The 13,962-nt window shown below is 39.2% G+C and overlaps 1 protein-coding gene across 2 annotated transcripts in view; it reads left to right on the plus strand.

The window, feature by feature from the left end:
* The first annotated feature begins 2,784 nt into the window (after positions 1-2,784).
* The window catches only part of arhgap20 (Rho GTPase activating protein 20), a 105,212-nt gene continuing 94,034 nt past the window's right edge, over positions 2,785-13,962 (plus strand). The window contains exons 1-2 of one of the 2 annotated variants that reach the window (XM_072577445.1): positions 2,785-3,175; positions 11,717-11,802. In XM_072577445.1, the coding sequence (XP_072433546.1) occupies positions 3,080-3,175; positions 11,717-11,802 (182 nt within the window). In that variant the 5' untranslated portion in view covers positions 2,785-3,079. The remainder of the gene's footprint in view (positions 3,176-11,716; positions 11,803-13,962) is intronic. The other variant, XM_072577446.1, reaches the window with a different exon arrangement.

The following is a 13,962-nucleotide window of genomic DNA, read 5'->3' on the forward strand; positions in this document are numbered from 1 at the left end:
AATAAATGATTAAATAAATACAATTTGTAATGTGCACTTCACATCAAGTAATGCTTGCCTCCAAAAGGGCTGTGTTACAACTATGAAACGTAAAAGCAAGTTTTGTAGAATGGCAATTGCGTCATGCTTCTGTCTAACATGTGTTTTATTTTTGTGTTTTAGCAGTTTACAATTGGTATGAGTCGTTGCCATCTCCCACACCACTTCAATCAGTAAATCATGGTTTAGTCAAGGAAGAGGTCATAGCAAAATATAACATAAAACTGTGTAAATCAAATACCAGTTACACACAATTGTCTCAAATGGATAGACATTTTTCCTCCCAGCTTATGTCTATGCTGGCAGCTTGCTTATTTCTGATCCATTGGAAATCTTTCTCATACTGGGTCCTAAAGAACTCCCTAAATGAAACCGGACTGAAATTAGCCATAGTGCAGAAACTGACATTTGTTTTGAAAATTATAGTTATAAATATATCAAAAATTTATATGTGAATAAAGCTTAACACAGTTTTCCTGAAAATAAATTAAGTCAGGACCCTTACTGTGAATTGGGAAACAATATAAATAAAGATATTAAGTGACAACTTGAATATTTAAAGAACTCTGTCAAAATATTGAGAGATTAAAAATAAGTGGACATGCAGGGATATGATACAGGGCAATATCAATTCATTTTGAAGGAAGGTAAAAAGTAAATACTAAGGTGAACAGTTTTCGAGAGAACATTGTATGATATGGTGCAAGAGTGGATTGGACATAGGGAGGGCTACTGACAGGAATGTTGGCATTGCTACAAGCCAAGGTATAAGGAAAGTTGAGGAGTGAAGTGATAGAGATACTTATAAGTTAAAATAGTGTACTGGGAATGTGAGATGATGATAAGCAGACAGGTATCGTTGGGGATAGGAATTTAATGGGAGGATATGATGCAAGTGATAGTGTGTTAAAACATTGACAAAGATGGTACTCAGGAATTTGGAGAAAAAAAAAGATGAGTTAAGTTTGAAGGCAATGAAGTTGCAGCAGCAATGATAATGAGACCAGGGAAGTTGGAGGCGGAAATCAGTGGACTTTGGTGGTGGGTAAAATACAGGGTTTGAGAAATATCTCAGGATTAAATCAGAATATTGATATTGTATGCAGTTAGGTTTGCAAAGACTGGTTCCCAGAGCAAGGAGAGGTGATTAAAGGTAACGCACAGAGATTCTGGTAGCATTTGCGGACCTTCAGCTAAAGGGAGTTATTGCTCAATCCAGGACCAAGGTGTCAATGAGTTAGGATGGTGCACAGGGGAAAGATTTAGATGCTTGGCTATGTATAAAAGCTGGCCCTGTGGCTATGAATGATGTTTGCAAGGAACAGCATATCAATGAGGAGAGTGAGGGCAAGAATGTTACCTGTGGATACAACTGAGGGGCCCATGAAAGATGAGAGCAGAAGGTGTTGCAATAGGTTTGCTGATTCCATTGAGATGGTTAAGTGTGGAATCAGGCTAGGGCAGTCAAGGAAGTGGCTGATGGAAGAGAGAGTGCAGAATGCCTGAGTGGCTAACTGTATTGAATTCTGTAAAACATAAATACAAATAGGGATTAATAAAGTTCTGCTGTCACACCAATAATTGATGTCTTGGTTGCTTTGACCAGGGCAAGCTACGAATAGAGTTGAATGGGTGTCAAGAGGGATTTATGATATAAAGGTGCAGTGGGTGCATCCATGCATCTGAGTCAGAATCTTTATGTTCAATTTCCATTCCAGGACTTCATAACATGGCCAAACAGGCTGTTTGTCAATTTATTAATCCTTCAAATACATACCTATGGCAGGCAGTTAAGAGCATGAGAGATTCCTAGTCAGCCGTGAAATTGGAGTCACTACCATCACTACCCATAACAATCAGCGTCCACATGCATCCATTGTGAACTTCTTGAGGACCTGGAAGGCTGGTGTGGATCAGACTAGTGCCAACAACATGGAGTTTGATCAATGTTCCAACTGGGATGGATTCAGGACCCATTTCTTTGCCTTACCTATCATGGAGGTCACAGCTCTGTGGGTTGCACCTGTCTTTGAGCAGAGAACAGAGGGAGGAGTTATAAGATAGGTGGACAGGATACTGGGAGCAACTGAAATGTTTAAATATTTCACTGATGAATGAAAACTTGGGGATTTGACAGTATATGGAAAAGGTGGAAAGATTATTGTTGGACTTTTTCAGGAGGGGTTAATCACAGCAATTTTGAAGGCTGGAGGATGAAAATTAATCTGATTCTTCTTATTTTTAATGACTCGAGCACATTTGAAAACAAAAACAGACATTGCAGCAAAGACTCAACAGGTCTAGCAGTTTCTGTGGAGAGAAAACAGTTAATGTTTGGAGTCCAGTGACTCTTCTTTACAACTTCTATAAACCCATTTTTCCAAATTCTGCAACTTGATTCTCAGAATTTTATTTCAATCCTCACGACAATCCATTTATTAGTGAATTGATTTCTCGACACTGGAAATCAGGGAGGGAAAAGAATGCATTATGTGTAAAGCTATGTTCAGTTTTTAATCAGACAGGAGTTTATTCTGGCTGTCAATAAGATACAAAAAGGAAGCAGAGAGGAGTAACCGTGTTTGTGGTAGCCAGTTCATTTCTGTGCTCGGTTTACAGGAGAGCCGGGTTGCTGAATAAAGAGTTAGGACAGGCAGGACCTGTAGAGAGCGCCTACCCAGATTTATAATACGCGCAAATTTCCAACTGATGTTTGCATTCAGCAAAGTATGTAACCCGTAGGTCTTTAAGACCCAGAGCCTGACACAGGAGAAGAGTAGTATCCATGGTAAAGCAATGACGCTGGCTTTAACTAAGCTTATTTAATAACAAGATCGTCAGATAGCCAGCAATTCGGAGCTACTGCTGAGACCATTAGCTTCCTGTGTGTGTGTGTGGGTGAGAGAGAGAGACTCCTTTTCACTCGAATGAAGTCCCGTTAGCTACAACACCCAGAATCTCAGCTCCTAGTCTGGTGAATAGTTGTCTTGTCCCTGTAATGAATTCAGGCGGCAACTAAGGAATTATACACTGTCAAACGATGTCACCTCAACAGGATAACATTGGTCAGAGCCGTTCTTCTTCGTTGACGGGGGAATCTCGAATATCGGGCTGTGGAGGAACAGAAGAGAAGAAGGTAGTTAGGAATTTTAATCACTCAGTGGATCGGTCTGCTTTTTGCAAAGCAACCCATTGAGGATGGGAGGCACGGTGCAGATTACTTTAGTGGAGTACTTGTTGTTGGTATGCGATTGTTCCTGTGTAGGTTTTGTTTATACCAAACAAAATGAGACTTCTCCAGCTGTTTCTTTGCAGCAGTGTTCACGAGGTAAACATGTTCCACTCACACGATTTCGGTTGGAATTAGGAAAAGGGCGCAGCATGATGAAGACGATTCTAAAACAAAGCTGTTGTTTTGTCAGTCCTTGCTGTAAACAGCAATTACACAAACGCCAATTAACGTTTAGACGCGAAAGAAAATACTCATCATGTTGAACTTTTCTGGCATGTCAGTCAAGATCGTAAACACACAGTTTCAATGTGACGCGATGAAAAGGCAATATTTTGACAAATTCTGTGTCTCCTGTGTTAGGCGGCATGGCGACACACACAAAAAAGTCAACCAATTGAAGAGAAGAAACAGTCCAGCACCTGGATTGTATATTCTTGGGAGAATGGGTGAGAAAATGGATCATCGTAATCCAAAACACTTCTGTAAACAATGATAATTGGATTGTTCCAGCACTAATGGAGCCTATCTGGGTAATTTGGCCTCGGGTAGGGTGGGCCAAACCGTTCAGTTCAAAGACCAGTGTCCTATGGATCTGTTTGAATGTCAGCTATAAATGTGCGGGGAAACGCAGCTTTACAGTTTCTGAATGGCTGACTGCCTAAGGTGGTGATCAGAGACACCCTTTTTAATAACGACATTTGTTCTGATTCATCATGAGAGGATTTTGAAGGCTGTGGCTGAGACTGTCAAAGCGCGAGACTCCATGGTAACAAACTTGTTAAAAAAAGGTTCTTTTGTTTGAGGTTGGTTTTGACATTAGGTGCTGGAGGGAGAGAAAAGGCTTTGGAGTTTTGTATCTAATTTTATATAATTACAATAATTCATCGTTTTTGCCTCTTAGCTAAGGAACAGTATCTGAACTATCCAGTCAGCCAAAATGAAGTGATTAAGGATTTTATTTGACCCCTGAACTCATTATCTTTGCTCAGATATCCAGCAAATGAAATATGGGATGCAAAATTGTACACAGAATTGGTGATGCACAGCTTAAGAAAAATACGTGAGGAACCAAATATGTAGCAGTTTGTATTGCTGAGAGAAGTGTGTGTGTATGTGTGTCTGTGAATATATACCTGACTGTTTTGGATGTCAGGAATTCTCTCTGTATGCCTTCTAGAGGGTGGCTATTCACGTGATAAGTGTAACGTGTTATTATAAACATTGGGAAAATAGCCACAAAATATTGTAATCTTTCATTTAAAAGAAAATAATATCACGTAATGTAGTAAAACAATGAAAAGAGCTAGCTCAGGAGCACTGATCATGCCACCATGATTTAGAGAAGGGTAAATTGAAGGGTTGGAGGTTGATTGCAAACGGAGCTGGCAGAGACTGAAAAGTGTGAGCAATGCATTGCTGGGATGTTTAGCATTGTTTAACCTCCCTTTGGGCTAGTTTGTCAATATTTGCTCCTGAAACAGTTTCTAAAATAGCCATATTGAAAATAAAATATTTCTAAACATTTAAGGTTTTATATTCTTATGAACACAAATATTCTCCTTTATGGAATTATGTATAATTATACCATGGATAACTTTAGCCCAATAATTCTGTTTTGATGTATATCTGCAATATGACCAATAGTGCTAATTCCATGTATTTGCTTTGTTCACTATCTAACCGGTTATTAAATATTGACATGCTGTCTCCCTCAATCACTATCTCTGGTAGTACATTCCAAAGTCTAACAACCTTCTAGAAAATAAGATCGCTTCTATTATCTATTCTAAATTTAAATTTGTTCATCTTACCTCGGGCCCCTTGATTCTAAGTCAGTCAATTGTAGGAAAGAGCATATTTCAATCTGTTGTGTTCCATAATATCTCTATCAAATAACTTTTTAATTTGCTCTGTACTCTTTTTTTGTATTCACTCATGGGGTGTGAGTGCTGCTGGCTGGGCCAGCATCTGTTACCTATTCCTAGTTAGCCTTAAGAAGGTGGTGGTAAACTGTCTCCTTGAACTGTTGCAACCACATGTTGTACGTAAATCCACAATGGAGGAATTTTGACCGAACAATAATGAAGGAATCACGATATATTTCCGAATCAGGATGTTGAGTGGCTGGGAGGGAAACTTGCAGGTGAGGATGTTCCCATGTATTTGCTACTCTTCTCCTTCTAAACAGAGCCATAGAGTCATAGACTCATGAGTCATAGAAATGTACAGCACGGAAACAGACCCTTTGGTGCAACTCATCCATGCTGACCAGATATCCCAACCAATCTAGTCCCACCTGCCAGCACCTGGCCCCTATCCCTCCAAACCCTTCCTATTCATACACCCATCCAGATGCCTTTTAAGTGTCGCAATTGTACTAGCCTCCACCACTTCCTCTGGCAGCCTATTCCACACACACACCACCCTTTGCGTGAAAAAGTTGCCCGTTAGATCTCTTTTATATCTTTCCCCTCTCACCCTAAACCTGTGCCCTCTAGTTCTGGACTCCCCCACCTCAGGGAAAAGACCTTGTCTATTTAGCCTATCCATGCCCCTCATGATTTTATAAACCTCTATAAGGTCACCCCTCAGCTTCCGACGCTCCAGGGAAAACAGCCGCAGCCTATTCAACTAGGCGGAAGTGGGTATTGTAAATGCTGGAGATTAGAGTCAAAATTAGAGTGGTGCTGGAAAAGCCAAACAGGTCAGGCAGCATCTGAAGAGCAGGAATACTCATGAAGGGCTTTTGCCCAAAACGTTGATTTTCCTGACCTGCTGTGCTTTCCAGCACCACTCTAATCTTGACACTAGTCTATTCAACCTCTCCCTCTAGCTCAAATCCTCCAACCCTGTGGTCATGGTTGTGAATTTGGAAGGAGCTGTCTCAGGATCTTTGCCAAATTCACAATTATATTTCCTTATACCAGATACCATCCTGCTGTAATATTCCTCACACTAGATACCATTCTGTGTTGCGTTGTTTTTATAATCTCAACATGTGGAGATGAACTGTGGAGATGAAAACTACATGATATACTCCAATTGTACCTTAGTGTGATTTCGTATTTACTGTTATATCTTGCTTTTATAATTCAATTCAATTTGTCTGATCCCATTATTCCTTATTGATTACATCATACACTTGAGAGGTTGTTTTTACTCCCTTTTTAACCTGAAATTTAAATCCTGTTGGTCTTCCTCCTCCCCAACTTTTAACCATTTTACAGAAATGCAGCGTCTCACATGTATTAATATTAAATTCCATCTGCATTTCCTTTGTGCATCATACTATTTAGCAGTAACTCATTGCATTTTCAATTGAATTTTAGAATTATTTATATCAATAGTTCAGTATCATCTGGAAAACTAACCTTCAACCCACATTATTGATGTACACTGTGAACAGAAGCAATCCAAGAACAGAACTCTGTTGAATATGCTTACTCACTGGCAACCATTCTGAGAAACTCCCCTTAATTATACTCTTTTCTTCTCCCTTGCAAACCAGTTTTTAATCCAATTTGCTGCCCTTCTATTAATTTTATATTCCTTAATCTTCTCCAGTAGTTTCCTGAGTATTAATATAGATCAGAAGGTAAAACAAATCTTCTGAAGTGAGGGGACTGAAATGACCTGCTGGCTGTATGGCTGTTCAGTTTTTCTTTATGGTCCATAGAACACTTCCTACCAAATTTTAAATGAAATTTTCTGCAGAATAGTTATTTCTATATTAGTGTTCTTTTCTTTATTCCCTTCCCCACTCCCATTGGAGCCACAACCATACATACACAGACACACACGCCTGTGGCTTTTAGAGTGAACAAGCAGCTAACAACAGTAATATTGTTTTCATTATCAGATGACTCTCAAACAGTGCATACTTGACTTTCTCTTGCTGTCTCTTAAACAGTATCCCAGTGTAAGGGAAGGCAGATAAGATCAGGGTCTGAGTGAAATCATTCCAGATTTAGGGTAAAATACTAAGGTATAAGGAACTAAAGAGTGAGATTAACTAACAATGGAATATGGATCAGACATGATCTAATTGAATTGATGAGCAGGCTTCCAAAGCAAAAGCTCTTTTCCTTTGGTCTAATAGCAGGAAACACATTGTATGTACATGAAGGTAGTGCAGGATTGCTCAGTAAATAGAACCTTCTGTCAAACCATTACAACTAAAAATATGTTCTAGGCTCAAAGTAACTTGTACTTATTGGGCAAAGTCAATTTTTGCAGTTATTTCATGGATTTTTTTTCTTATTTCATTAATATATGGTGGTGGTGTTTCAAAGAAAGTGTTTTTCATAGGTAACAGCATCTGTTTTATATATTCACAGTAATATAAGGAAACAGCAAATAATAGAAAACTGTATAATTTTGAAAAGTAGAGAGAATGTCCAAGCATTCCTCACAGCAAGTGGAGCATGTTTCTGTGTAATAAACAACATGCAACATTTCAAGGAAAGCTGAAAAAATTTCCTTCAAAGAATGGAATATCTGAATGTTAAAAATATTCGATGATCAATTAGTATAAGGAGCAATCAGGATCAGGTGAAGCAAACTACTAAAAATCTACAGTGTTATTAATGGCTGCCAGCCAATATGGCACTTAAAAAGCATAGTGTTTTCAGGTATTTTTTTCCTGAGCAGAAGGAATGCAATTAGTTCAGGAATATTCTGTGCATTGACTGTGGATTGTTTAGAGGCTGATGTTTTCCTTCAGTGCTTTAAGAATGTAAACAGTGTCGAATCGAAAAGGAGGAATCCTTAGCTCCCACAATATGTGGGCGGCACGGTGGCACAGTGGTTAGCACTGCTGCCTCACAGCGCCTGAGACCCGGGTTCAATTCCCGCCTCAGGCGACTGACTGTGTGGAATTTGCACGTTCTCCCCGTGTCTGCGTGGGTTTCCTCCGGGTGCTCCGGTTTCCTCCCACAGTCCAAAGATGTGCAGGCCAGGTGAATTGGCCATGCTAAATTGCCCATAGTGTTAGGTAAGGGGTAAATGTAGATGTAGGGGTATGGGTGGGTTACGCTTCAGCGGGGCGGTGTGGACTTGTTGGGCCGAAGGGCCTGTTTCCACACTATAAGTAATCTAATCTAATCTAATATCCAAAATGAGTTTCACCTCTATGATGTGAAACAAGAAAGTCTATGGACTTGTGCAATTTAACAGCATATAATTAAAATTTATAAAATGTTTTGCTGTTAAAATAATCTAGTATGATCACACATTGTTTTGCCAAAATTATTTTCTAGTCTCTGCTGCTTTTCTCTAGAAAAATTAAACCTGTTATACATTGTGAACATTAGAATCAGAAGTAAATCATTTTGCTCCTCAAGTCTGCTCTACCATTCAATGAGATAGTGCCAGACTTGTTTCTGATTGAATTCCACATTTCCATCTAGCCCAACATCCTTTCATCCCCCTGCCTGAAAAGAAACTATCTACCTCTGTCTTAATGACTGCACCTCCACCGCCTTCTGAGGCAAAGAGTTCCAAAATTGCTCAACCATCTGAGAGGAAAACAAAATCCCTTCCTTTGTGGTACTTAAAGGATAACCCTAATTTGAAACAATGCTCCTAGTTCTGGAATGACCTACAAGAAGAAACATTAAGACCATTCGGCATCTTATATGCTTCAATTCAGTTATCCCTCACTCTTCTAAACTCTAGTGGAAACAACTTTAACTGTTAATTGTAATTATTACCTGCTTAAGTTGCAATAGGGCAATTTGCATCAACAAAAATCAGGACAAAATGAATATGTCACACAAAATATACTAGGAGTCCTAGGTACTGGCTGAAACTTTTGTGATCTGAGCATAGTGATCATGCCAGAAGCACTTCCTTACCATATCAAGTTTATTACATTAATGCACACAATAGAAGCAGAAATTTACATTACAGAAGAAGAACATTTATCTTACTGTTACTGTTAGCACATTGCATGATGGCAATAATAGTTTACGTCAATATTAAACTAAATCAATTTGAGAATATCAACATTTATTGTATATAATATTTTTTGAGTAAAGTTCTCTCTGAAGGTTTTCTCACCTGTGGATTGAAAGCAGCTATCAACGCAATTCAGCAATGCCCGTTATTCTGACTCTCGATGATACTGCAATTTCTGGTATTGGATTAGTAATTTTTCACTCTTTTTCTTTAAAAAGGTGGTTTAGTTAGAGATAAACATTTGCAGCTTTGTATCTGACTCATAACTGAGCAGTAGATATTCACTTATTTTAATTCCAATCTTTTAAAATGATAAATAGTCTAAACTTGTGTGTAGAAGTCGGTATGTTTCTTTAACTATTCTGTGGGTCCTTGTGTGGTTGATGAGCCTGATCCTGGAGCTGCATTTCTGACCACACTTTTGGCAGGTGTTTCTGGGAGTGGAAGTGGTCCTTGGCCTTTAGATTGTTGGCATTCCTTTCTCTGGTTCCTTTTCCGTACATCCTCTTGCCAACATGTGTATTATTGAATAATTGCATTCCTTCTCACTGGTGTTTCTTCAGAGTGATGATCTCCCATGCATTAACATTTACGTAACATTTCTTGAGGGAAGTTTCCAAGGAGTCTTTGAAAAGTACCCTTTGTTCTCCTCTCATTTGAGTGCCTTCCTTGAGCTAGTTGAAGAGGGTTTGCTTTGGTAGTTGGAACGCGGACATCCTAGCAGACTGAACTTTATTGCAGCAGCAATATTGAAAAGTCTTTCGACATACACTGGACTTATGAAGAAATGATGCCAGAGGACTTATGTTGGCTTGAGGATAGAATATTCCAACCATTTTTCAATGCAAGTATAAATTATTTGTAAAATGCTCCATGACCCACTTTAGTATGAAAGACTTTAATGTTAACTATTACCTTACTTTCGCATTTTTCTATTTTTCTATGAAGTACCGCTTAACCTTTTAACTCTCGTTTCTCTTACTGCTCTGTACCGATTTTTTTTGCTCCCTGGTACCTAAAATGGTGCCAATTGTGGTGATGTTATACACTTTTCACTGTACTTGAGTACACGTGACATTAAAATTTAGAATCTGAATTTAGTTAACAGTCTCCATAAGGTTAATTCTAACGTTTGAACTGAGATCAGTGTTGACAGCAATATGATAGAAACCTTGCTAAAATCAATTAACACATTTAAAGGAGGGATTTATACATTCTTAATTGAATTTCTTTTTAAGGTTATTCATTCAATAGTATGCTTCTGACAGATTCAGGTAGAAAATACAATTGAGCATCAAAGGATCACAAAAGGTTCAGAGGGGAGGTGTAAAACAATATTAGAGAAGTAAGCATATGAGAAAAGAGCTGTTAGTTGCTGGATTTGCTCAATATTTAGCCCAATCAGTATGGTGGCATTGCCACACAACATAATGGAAGGTATCCTCAATGTGAAGAGAGGACTTGGTCTCCATGAATACTGTATAGTGGTCACTGCTGCCAATGCTGTCATGCACAGATGCATCTGTTCAAGGTAGACTTGAGAGTATGTTTTTTCCATCTTGTTGGTCCCCTTCCCACCTGCCACAGACCCAGTCAAGCAGCTACATCCTTTAGGAATCGACCAATCAGTAGCAGTGCTAATGAGCCAGTCTTAGTGTTGGACAATGAAGACCCCACCCAGAGTATGTTCTTTACGCTTCCACCAATGCTTCCTCCAAATGCTGTTCAACATGGGAAAACTGATTGATCAGATGAAGTGAATGGTGGGTGTTAATCGGGAGGAGGTATTCTTGCTTGTGTTTGACCTGAAACTGAAGCTTTGTGGAGTCTGGATTCCTTCCCAAATGTAAAACATTGTTTTGCTGCCTTTCATGGCTATGCCCTGTCCCACTAACAGTATAGAGTTAGGGCTGGTTATTGTGGTGTCTGGGCCATATTCATTCTCTCAGGATGATGCTTTTTATCAGACTTTGTAATGATTAAATATAATTGAGTAGCAGAGGGTGGTTAATCACATTGGATCTAGAGTTGCATTGGGGCCAGACCAAGTGAGCTTGGCAGCTTTCCCTTTGCCAAAGGACATTAGTGAACCAAATATGTTTTTACAACAATCAACAATGTTTTCACTAGGTTTTAATTCCAGATGTATTAAGTTACTTCAAGTCTCTGAATCTGCCATCATGGAATTCAAACGCATGTCCCCAGCACTTTAGACTGAGTCTCTGGATTGCTAATCCAGTGACAATACCACCACCTCCCATCAATATTCTTCAGCTTGCATCAAACTTTCAGAACTTGCTACTCTGACTTTGTTACACTGAGTTACTGGTGTTTATAACAAAGCCCACGAACTGCTATCCTGCTATCGTTTGAATTGTTAATGCTGATTAGTTTATGAACTTTGAATTTCCTAGTACAAATATAACTAAGGATAAAAAAATTAAAGCAGATAACTGTATCTTTGTTTCTTTTTTCTCTTTAATGCAGATAATGAAAAATCTAGCCCAGAGACGACAGTCAGCACCTTCTTTGGTGATTAGCAAAGCCCTTAGCAAGTCCAGATCACTGTCCAGGTAAATCGAATCGCTTTCTGCACACATACCCTAGCATGTTATAAGTTTCTTATTCATCTCCCTGTATCATCTCCTGAGTGAGCCAATTAATTGAACTCTTGTTCCCAGGTAGGCTGATTATTTGATAATGGGTTATTTGAAAGTGAGAGTGAATTTCATTTTTCGATTGAACTTCCATAAAGGAACTTGGATAAGTAACTAAAGTAGAAAATGAGGGAATTGAGAACTAGCTGTATTGTTATTTGAAACAAATGGTACTGCCTTATTGGACAGAATGGTCTCCTTTGTAGTATTTTATGATTATTCGGCTTTTTCTCTTTAGCTTTTTTGATGAAACTGTGACCTTTCCAAGTAGGGAAGCACTTGACAGAATATACACTTTTAAGTATTGTGTCTGCATTAATATAATTCATTAAGCTGTTGGACTGCTAGCATAAGTCTGCATTGAAGTAATAACTCACTTAGATAAGCATATATTTTCACCTTTTGAGATGCAATATCTGACAACATGAAGGTGAGGCCACTGACAAAGTCTCAACAATCTATGCAGTAAGAAATTAAACCTCATTTAATCATCAGTACAATTTGAGTCTGTTTGATAAGAAAAATGTGGAGAGGAAAATATTATGTACAAACTTGGAATGTATGAAGTTATCATTACTAGAACACGTAAAACAATTAAGTATTTTATGGCTTTGTCCTGTCTGTGAAGCCATTGATTTTGATCTGATTCTTAACTTCTAAATAGAGAATAACCATGTCACCCTTCCAGTTCTATGAGGAGCTTGTCAGCCCTATTAGGGGAATTGCTCAGTCATAGAGTCATACAGCACAGGAACAGACCCTTCAGTCCAACACATCCAAACTAAACTAGCCCCACTTGCCTGCATTTGGCCTATATCCCTCTAAATCTTTCCTGTCTTTTAAATGTTGAAAATGTATCTACATCTACCACTTCCTTTGGCAATTCATTCCACATATGAACCACTCTCTGTGTGCAAAGGTGCCCCTCAGGGTCTCTTTTAAATCTTCTTCCTCTCATCTTTAAAATAGGTCTCCTAGTTTAAACTCCCCCACCCTAGGGAAAAGATCTTCACTATTCATATTATCTATAGCCCTCATGATTTTATAAACCTTTATAAGGTTACCTCTCAACCTCCTCTGCTCCAATGAAAAACGTCCCAGGTTATCCAGCCTAGCCTTATAACCCAGACTCTCTAAGCCCTCATTGATTTAAGCAAGGGATTTGACCACATGAGCAGAGCCTGTCTATTTAAGCTGCTGGAGAAAATTACCTAACTTCTAAAGCTGTTCAATGTGATCTCCCCTTTCGATGACAACATTATCCATAAGGTCAGCTATAACGGGACAACACTGAAAATCTTTGAGATCTGCAGTGAGCTCAACCAGGGCTGCGATCTGGCACTGACAATCTTTGTCACATTCTTCTTCTTGCTGCTGATGTATGTCTTTAGATCATTTTACAGAAGCTATCTACCTACATAACATAACTGAGGAAAGCTGCTCAGCCTTGCTTCTCCAAGATTAAGACAAAGATGCACCAAGTTCCCAACAAAGAGTTGCTCAAAATTGATACTGTACACTAACATTCCATTTTGAGGTACACCTGCCATCACAATTCTGGATCTAGACATTTGTTAGCCTGGAGCTTCAAAAATATACTACTTCTCTGGTGATTGTAATTTTCCAGAGTTCCTCCTCTGAGGGATTTATAGTTCAAAGTTTGGGAGAAGATTTGTAGCTCGGGTGCTAGTTGTTGTGGTTCTGTTCGCCGAGCTGGGAATTTGTCTTTCAGACATTTCGTCCCCTGTCTAGGTGACATCCTCAGTGCTTGGGAGCCTCCTGTGAAGCGCTTCTGTGCTGTTTCCTCCGGCATTTATAGTGGCCTGTCTCTGCCGCTTCCAGTTGTCAGTTCCAGCTGTCCGCTGTAGTGGCTGGTATATTGGGTCCAGGTCGATGTGTTTGTTGATAGAGTCTGTGGATGAGTCTGTGGACTCTATCACAGACTCATCCACAGACTCTGTCAACAAACACATCGACCTGGACCCAATATACCGGCCACTACAGCGGACAGCTCGAACTGACAACCGGAAGTGGCAGAGACAGGCCACTATAAATGCCGGAGGAAACAGCACAGAA

Source organism: Chiloscyllium punctatum, chromosome 9 (genome assembly GCF_047496795.1).
Source record: "Chiloscyllium punctatum isolate Juve2018m chromosome 9, sChiPun1.3, whole genome shotgun sequence".
Lineage (NCBI taxonomy): Eukaryota > Metazoa > Chordata > Chondrichthyes > Orectolobiformes > Hemiscylliidae > Chiloscyllium > Chiloscyllium punctatum.